This window comes from Dioscorea cayenensis, chromosome 1 (assembly GCF_009730915.1).
Source record: "Dioscorea cayenensis subsp. rotundata cultivar TDr96_F1 chromosome 1, TDr96_F1_v2_PseudoChromosome.rev07_lg8_w22 25.fasta, whole genome shotgun sequence".
In the NCBI taxonomy this organism is placed as follows: domain Eukaryota; kingdom Viridiplantae; phylum Streptophyta; class Magnoliopsida; order Dioscoreales; family Dioscoreaceae; genus Dioscorea; species Dioscorea cayenensis.
In genome coordinates, this window is record NC_052471.1 from 5,197,488 (window position 1) to 5,206,679 (window position 9,192).

The 9,192-nt window shown below is 41.3% G+C and overlaps 1 protein-coding gene and 1 pseudogene across 1 annotated transcript; one reads left to right on the top strand and one right to left on the bottom strand.

Moving 5' to 3' along the window:
- Positions 1–486: 486 nt before the first annotated feature.
- LOC120268231 lies at positions 487–8,648 on the bottom strand (annotated as a pseudogene).
- On the top strand, positions 6,005–7,213 carry LOC120282045. Its single transcript, XM_039288803.1, has one exon. The coding sequence runs from the start codon at positions 6,005–6,007 to the stop codon at positions 7,211–7,213; it is 1,209 nt and encodes a 402-aa protein (XP_039144737.1).
- Positions 8,649–9,192: the final 544 nt, after the last annotated feature.

Here is a 9,192-nt window from a genome sequence, read left to right on the forward strand (position 1 = left end):
TGGTTTGATGTAAGTAAAGGGGCATAGTCACCATGTAAATGGGATGGTGAGATTACCCCCTTTATCTGTTATTATTACCCATATTTATCTAATACTATTTATTAAAATTAATCAAATTAATAAATTTAATAAGATATTTATAAAAAAATATTAATTATTTTTATTAATGATTAAAAATATTTTTTTAATTTAAATAATGAATGTTGTTGTCATGAAGATAAAAAACTAAGCTAAGCTTAGCATGGATATCTTTAAGTGATTTCCACCATGGTATGGTAGACATAAATCAATAAGTACGATACTAGCCACATGCTATATAAAAAATATATGCTCGTTTACTCACTACTGGAAATATATATATAGATATGCATGTACACATGCTAACCTCCTGTTTAAGAATTGAGTGAAATTTTAACATGTTCATGAATTTGAAAGACTGATCTATCAAAATTAAAGAAAGCGATAATTGAGGCATTGTACATAAATGTGATATTTCAAGTTCTAGAATTATATCACTCTACACTTGTTTGGAGTCCAATGTCTTTGAACAATTTTCACTGTCTGAAACATGTGCAGCCAAGTGGAATGTTATGAACATTTTGTGTAAATTATGGTTCATGTCAAAGATCTGGTTGCATTCCCAATTCCTCAGAGAAGCGCTAAATATTTCAAGTCGTACTTTAAAAGTTGGGATCATCTTGATATCTATCATATAGAAATACCTTTCTTGTGGTGTTTGCATTTCTTTTGATTTCAAGGTTCAGCATATATGAATTAATTGCTACCAATGTCTGGAAAAGTATCGCTGCAGTTACTTAAGGATTTACAAAAGCTTTTATTGACTTCAGAATCAGGAGTCATACCTCCAGTCATGCTCTCAAACGTTGTGATCATCTCTTTTGTCCATGTCTTCTGAAAGTTTCATGCATTTGTCTGTCAGTAAGCTGATAACGTCTGTTTCCCCAGTTATCTCCTACCTGAATTTGTTTGTGAAAGTGCGTGCGCAATCCACTAAATACAGAAAAAACCTAGCAATTAATATTCTTCAAATAATTAAAAAAAAAAACCTCCTCTGTAGTGAAGAATGCGATCATATTGCGAATAAATGTCAACTTGATATGTGAATATACTTATCATAAACCTGTATGAATGGTTTCAGATAGCAGATACTTCCATACAAAATTATAAATAGAAAACATGGTTGGTGCCATGGAGAAAAAGAACATACGGCTATCAGTACAAATAACAGGTACCAGTACAAATAAAAGACAAATTTAATTTTGTTAGAGAATAAAGAAGGCAAACACATGGCCATCATCCATTCATTAGTAACTGAATTGAGTATGCAATTAACATGGTTGTAGCAGACAAGCTAAGGTAACTAGTAACTTCTTGGATGACTTCCACTGGTGAACCTCCTCCTCCTCCTTCTTGGGCGGATATCGCTAGTGCAGTTCATAAGCGGCCGGTGGGTTCGGCTCCCCTGGATGAGGCAACTCTGTCTAGACTTAAAGCCACCATTTCTGACTCTGTTCGGGTGGATGAAGATGCGAAACAGAAGGCACATCGGCGTTTCAGCCTGGCTCTCTATGGCAAGCTATTTGGGAAATCTCCCCCTTTTGAGACGGTGAAGGCTATCTTGCTTGGCCTCTGGAAGCAGTTCGGGATCACTCATATCGCTGATATGCCGAATGGCTATCTTCTGATTCGGTGTGAGACCGAGTCCACCAAGCAACATCTCCTGTTCAACGGTTCCTGGACGGTCAATGGCCTCACCTTGCAGCTTGTTCCCTGGCAGCCTTACTTTGAACCAGCTCATACTAAGCTTTCCAGGGCCATGGTTTGGCTACAACTCCACAATCTCCCGGTGGAATTCTGGGATGGTGAAACTTTGGAGTCTATCACTGAACCCATTGGAAAGCTTCTAAAAATTGATGATTTCACTCTGTCTCTTTCCAGGGCCCGGTATGCTAGAGTTTGCCTTGAGCTTGAGCTTTCTCAACCCCTGAAACGGGGCTTCTGGCTTGAAGACGGTGAATCTAGAGTGTTTGTGGTGATCTTGTATGAGCGCCTGCCTACTTTTTGTTATCAATGTGGTCTGATTGGTCATGCCGCTACCAGCTGCAGCCGCCGACCTGGAGGCGCACCGGAGGACCAGATGATGGAGGAAACCGAGGTTGGTACCGGCGGTGACCCCCTGGTATCATCTGATGTTATTCCGGAGCGATCACAGGTCAGGCAGGTAGTGGCTGGGTCTGCGGAGACCTTGGAACGTGGTGCCTCTCATATTGAGGACCAGTCGACGGACTTTGGGGCTTGGATGATCGCCACTCGTCGGCGTAATCGTGGCCGGGCCCGTGGTGGTGCTGGGTTTTCTTCGGCACGTGGTGCTCACGTGCATCCGGAGGTTAGGGACGGTGCTCTTCCCACTGTGCGATCGAATCACGAGGCAAGGCCACTCGTTGAGGTGTCGGAGACGCGACATGTGGAAAGCAGAGGCAGCGAGGGAGGGACACGTGGTGGTTTCAGGTCTCGCGGTGGTGGGCGTGGTGGCCTATCACGTCATGCTTCTGACCGTTCACCCACTTCTGCTCCTCCCAACGCTCTGCCTGCTGCTCTCGACACTACCGAGGCACCTCGTTTACTGGAGTGTGATGATGGTTCTCTTTTGAAATCCCTTGATACGCCTGGTCCCTCGATGAAGGACAAAAAAGGCAAAAAAGCTTTAATTCAAGCCTCTGGTTCGGTTGCTGGACAACTCCTCTCCTCTTCCCAGTCTTTGAGGAATGAGAAGGCTCAGGGATCGGGGGGTCACATCTCTGTCCATGAGTCGTCTCCTACCCTTCTCTTAGGCATTGAGGAGCCGTTGGCTACGACTGCGGGGGACTGTGACAAACACAGAAGGGCTGTGGAGAGTCTTGTTGCCATTCTATCAGAAGACGAAGGTAGCTCTGAGGAGTCTGGCGATTCTATGGCAGAATCCGAGGACTTCGATGAGGATGAAGTTATGAATGATGATATTGATGATTCCACCACTCTTGGGCAATTTCAAGAGGGTATAAGGAAAGAAAATCTAGTCCGGAAAGCAAGCTCCTCTCAAACGATTTCTCCAAAGAAAGGAAGACTTGGGGATAGTGACGATGGAGACCCTATTCGGATCTCCCGCGGCGCTTCTCCTATCTCTTAACCCTCTATCTTTTAGCCCTCTGGCCTGCTTCTGTTCCCTTTTCTTGATCTTCGTTTTGAATTTTCCTTTAACGTTTTGGTTTCTAATGACTGGTAAACTTAATATTATAGGTTGGAATTGTAGAGGCTCCATGGGTAAAGACAAAATTAACAGGATTCGTAGGATCATGATTGAGAACCATGCTGATATCGTTGCCCTTGTGGAGACGAGAGCTAATGATAGTCGCATTCACCGCCTTTGTAGTCATTTTGCTAAGCTCTGGAATTGGGTTGCAATTCCAGCTCTTGGTTACTCTGGAGGGATTATTATTTTCTGGCGGAAAACACTTGGCAGGATTTCTCCTGTTGCTCACTCTCACCGTGCCCTGCATCTAATATTTTCTTCTTCTGCAGATCATCCCTGGATCATCTCGGTGGTGTATAATGCTCAGCAAGTTGCAATCTAACGTAAGCTTTGGAAGGAGCTTGCGTTGATACCGAAACTTGATCTTCCTTGGATTGTCTTGGGTGATTTCAACGCTATCACTTCGTCCTCTGAACATAAGGGGAGTAATTTCAATTATTATGCTAGGAAGACTTTTTTCTTCACTAAATTTATTTCTGATAATGCCCTTTTTGATGTTAGTTTTTCTGGTGCCTCGTTTTCTTGGTGTAATGGGCAACAAGGTCTTGCGAGGCGGTGGGCTCGTCTTGACAGATGCCTGGTCAATGATCTTTGGTTAGCGTGTTCTAACTCTATTCATATTAAATACTTGCCTAAGATTTTTTCTGATCATTCTCCCATGCTTATCAATATTGCTGATGCCAGTCGTATTCCTCGTGGTGTCTTTCGTTTTGAAAACTATTGGTTGGAGCATGCTAGTTATATCTCTGAAATCCGTAAAGCCTTATCTCGTACTGCCCATTCTAATCCTATGCATGCTTTCTATCATATTTTGGCTCAGGTTAGACGTTGTGTGTGTGAGATTAGGCATTTGGGTCTGGGTGCTCTTGATAGGGAAATTAAGATTATTGAAGGTCAGCTCCAAGCTCTAGAAGTCAATGATAGTTTAAGCTCCAATTTTGACCCGTTCTCTTTCAGGGGTTTACAGAACAGATATAGAGCTTTGTTGAGACAGTATCACAGCAGGTGGGCTCAAAAATCTAGGTTAAATTGGGTTATGAGTGGGGATATGAACTCGGCTTTCTTTCACAAGAATGTTAGGGTTCGTAGACACCATAATGCCATTTTAACCATTTCTGATTCCAATGGCAGGTGCCTTTGTGATTCTCAACAAATTGAAACTGCTTTCCTGGACCATTTTTCCAATCTTTGGAATATTTCTGATCCTAGATCTATTGATCTGGTTGTTGAAGCTTTACCACCTGATTTACCTACTCTTTCTTCCAATCAGCAATTTTCTCTAACTAGGATTGTTACTAAGGAGGAAATTTACTCCACCCTTCTATCCCTCCCTGGTGGTAAATCTCCGGGTCCTGATGGAATGAATGTTGAATTTTATAAATTCTTTTGGACTGACATTGAGAATCACTTGGTTCCTGCTATTGAATATTTTTTTTCAGAATGCTGTGATGCCTAGAGCCTGGGGCAAAACCTATATTACTCTAATTCCTAAGAAAGAGCACCCTAAATTTACTTCTGATTTTCGCCCGATCTCTTTGTGCAATGTTGCTTATAAGATTATTATAAAGATTCTTGCCAATCGTATCAAAACTGTCATTGCCTGTTTGGTTGGTAAAGAGCAAAGTGGGTTTGTGCCGGGTCGCTCTCCTGTTGACAACATTATTGCAGTTCAAGAGATTATCCACTCTATTAATCAGGAGAGGACCTTCCCCCCTAGGATGATGATCAAGGTGGACATCGAGAAGGCCTATGATACCCTAAATTGGAACATCATTTTGGCCACGTTAATTAAAATGAATTTCCCTCGCATCTGGATCTCTTACATTAAGGCTTGTCTTGAAGCTACCTCCTTTTCTATTCTCTTGAATGGGAAGCCTTCCCGTTGGTTCAGACCCTCCCGTGGGGTCAGACAAGGGGACCCTCTTTCACCCTACATTTTCATTTTGGTTGCTCAAAATCTTACTGCTATTATGAATCATGCCCAATCCCTTGGTCTTATCCCAGGTTACTTTAATTTATTGACTCATAACTTCAATCACCTTATGTATGCTGATGATCTGATTTTGATCACCACTGCCTCTAGAAAGGTTGCCAGAAATATTGTTACTTGCTTAAATCTCTATGCTCAACTCTCGGCGGGTTCGAATAAGTCTAAATCTGAGGTTTTTCCTTCCTCATTGGTTTAACAAATGGGTTTCTACTCGTATCTGCTCTATTCTCAAATTTAAGTTAGGCAAATCTCCTTTTACTTACTTGGGTGTGCTCATTTCTCCTAAACGTCTTGTTGTTGCTCATTTTGATTTCATGGTTAACCGAGCTTAATGCTTACTGTAGCAGTTGGGGTAAATCCAAAATTTCTAAAGGTCGAGTAAGTCAGTCTTGATTAACAGCATTCTTATGTCTACCCCTATTTATTATCTTGCTGTGTACCCCATTCCTGACAATGTCCTTAATAAGTTATCCATGATTGCTAGAAAATTCCTATGGGCTAACTATGATCATGGTCAAGGGATGCCTATGGTGAATTGGGATACTATCACTCTGAATAAATCTGAGGGGGGTTTAGGCATTCGACATTTACTTAAAGTGAAGCACTCGCTCATGGCAAAGAATCTTTTTAACTTTCTTAATAAACATGATGCTCTCTGGGTGGAAATCTTACATTTAAAATATGGGGATCATAATTTTTGGACTATGAAACCTCCGCAGAACTGCTCGGCTTTTTTCCGTGGCCTTTGCGGCAATGCCAATGTTCTTAAACCTTTCTTGTGGATTAACTGCCTTAACCCAACTGTTACTTCCTTTTTACATCATCCTTGGATTTTTGACATTCCTATTGCCTTTAAACAGGTTTTCTTTAACATGGATATGCCTGTTGAGGATCTTCGCATTAGTGACTGTTTAAATAATTGTAATTGGAATGTGACAGCTCTTAATCTTATGTTTGGTTCCAATTGGAACTCTCCAATCTTGTCTCATGGTAAGATTAGTGTTGATGGCGTTTCTCACTGGGTTTGGTTTCCGGAATCTCATGGTACCAAACTTTCTTCTAACATCTACAAGTTTCTTAACAAGAACCCATGCTGTGGGCAGCAGTGGATTGGCTGGTCTAATATATGGAAACTTCGTGTTGCTCCTAAAACTAAAACCTTCATCTGGATGTTGATGCATAACAAAATTAAAACTTATGATTTTATGTATCGGCTAAACCTTGGTCCTCCTGACCCCTGTGTGTTTTGTGGTTTGGTTTTAGAAAGCTATGATCATCTTTTTAAATATTGCCATGTTAGTGTTCGGGTTTGGAAGACTGTTGAAAATCTTGCTGATATTACTGTCAATCTCCTCAATTTGGTTGATGGTGGTGTTTGGCTTGATTTTAGTTCCAATGGTAATTCTTTATTTTTGGCTTCTATTATTGCTGCTACTCTCTGGCAAATTTGGAAGAGCAGATGTAACTTGATATTCAGGCAGGATTCCTTGGATATTTCCAAGATGGCTAATCTGGTGATTCTTCATGTTAAGGATTTTGCTGTCAGCTCTAATGGTCATTTGATGCGGAATTATATGATGAACAACAGACCTTGCCCTGGTGCTTTAGGTGTTTTCTCTGCTGTGGCTTGGAACATTACTACAGGTAAGGGTGGTTTGGGCTTCATGGCTATCAATTCTAATGTCACTGTGTGCTGTGCAGGCTTTTGCCCTTCTAGTCTGGCCGATAGTTTAGATATGAACTTGAAGGCTCTCTGCTGGGCTCTGGATTATATCATTATCTCAAGGGAGTGCTGTTCCAACATCTTCATCAGCTCTGAGGACCTTTGGAAGAAGATTAGCAGTAACGAGGGCCTAGTTTCTTGGGGCATGATAGATCCTTGGATTGTCTGCGTCGGCTTCTTCTTCAGTTGAATCAGCCCTGGATTGATGCTATTCCTCATTACTGGAATCGGGTTGCTGCGGCTTTGGCTGGCCATGGGATGCAAGCTTCTTAACTTTCACTCTTTCATATGGGTATGGAAAAGCCAAAATGGCTGATGAAATTATCTCATCAAGCTGGTTTTGCTATTTAGTTTCTTTTTGTTTAGTTTGAACTTTGTTTTTCTCCTCTGTCTTTCTGTTCTATTTTTCTGTTTATTTGTTTATTTGGTGGTCTGTACCTGTCTGTTTGTTGAACCTTTTTTATTTTATTAATAAAATAGCTACCCTGGTGGCTCTTTCCCTCAAAAACATGGTTGTAGCCAGAAAACAGAGAAAAACACAAAGTGATGATCTCTTGCATATAACACATATTTCAATTGCAGTTGTCAGAGAACCAGCAAGACAAGGAGCAAAGTACAATATTGCATTCATGTTATTAAACAACTATCTGATTGTATATATATAAATTAAGTATGGTACCCAAAGTTGAAGTCATAGCTTAGCCTTTGAAATAGTTTCTTTGATGATTACCGAAGAAGGAATGCCCTCTTGTTTTAGAAATGCAGGTCTTTATCTGTTCATGAACCTCCTCTTGTACCACATTCTCCACTTGGGAAAGAACAATTGATTGATAATGGCCGCTGCAAATCCAACCCCATAACCCAATCCTGTGAACATCCAGAACCAAATCTTGTCCATGTCAAACTCTGTGGGTGCATTCTCAGAATCTGAATATGGCTCCACACTAGTTGAATCAATACAATCCCTTGATAATGGGCTCCCACACAGTCCTGGATTCCCTTCAAAAGATGAATTCGAGAATGTGGAGAACTGGTAGCTCTGTGGTACTCTGCCTACCAATCTGTTGTTTGACAGATTCAAGAAAGCCAAGAAGGTCAGGGAGGTCAGAGAACTCGGAATCACTCCTGATAATTGGTTTCCTGAGAGGTCCAATGCCTCCAGCTCACTCATATCTCCGAGCACCAGTGGAATTTCACCAGTGAAAGCGCGACATGTTCAAAGAATGAAGGGACTTAAGATCTCCAACAACTTGAGGAATATTTCACACAAATTGGTTATCTGACAAATCGATGGAAGTGAAGGTAGTTAAAATCTTTACTAGTTGGATCTCAAACCCTTTCAAATCAACAGTAATCGTGTCTTGATAATATGGTGCGCTTGAACTATCATTCCCGTATCCAATTGTCTCCGTCTGTCCCTGATGAACCATCATCACCTTCATGCTCTTAAAGCACTCTGATGGCAAGCTACCAGTGAAATGGTTTGAAGAGATGTCAAAGATTTGGAGATTCATGAAGAAGTGATTACCTTTGCAAATTCCAGTCAGATGTCCAAAAAATTTGTTTTCTTTGAGAACCAAGACTTTCAGTGCAGGAAGGTTCATCAGCCAATATGGGAAAGAGTCTGCCAAACTTATTCCTACCAAGGTCTAGGACTTCTAGCTCAGCACAGTTGGCCCATGAGCTAGGTACCACCCCTTCTAACTTGTTTCCATGGAGGTTAATGGTTTGTATAGCATATCTTGGGCTGACCTTTTGAGGCATGCTTCCTTGAAAACTGTTCTCCCGAGCATTCAACACTCTCAAGTGGATGAGACTTTCCAATAGGCAAGGTGGTATCGAACCACTCAAATTGTTGTGAGAATTGATAAGGGGACTTCTCCCGTGAGACTATTATTTGACAATGAGAAGAATATAGTTTTTTTTAGGTAGTATGATATGTTAAATGGGATGGAAGAAGTAAAGAGGCTGTTGGAGCAGTCCACAAAGATACTATTTGGTGGAGGAAGAGGAATTGGTCCTTGAAGCAAGTTAGAGTGGAGATCGATACGAACACTGTCAGTAGAAGAATTGGAGAAAGGCCCCTCAACACTTGTGAACAAGTTGCATGACAAATTCAGGTAGGAAAGACTGGAGCTCCATATCCAACTTGGTATGGTACCACCAATT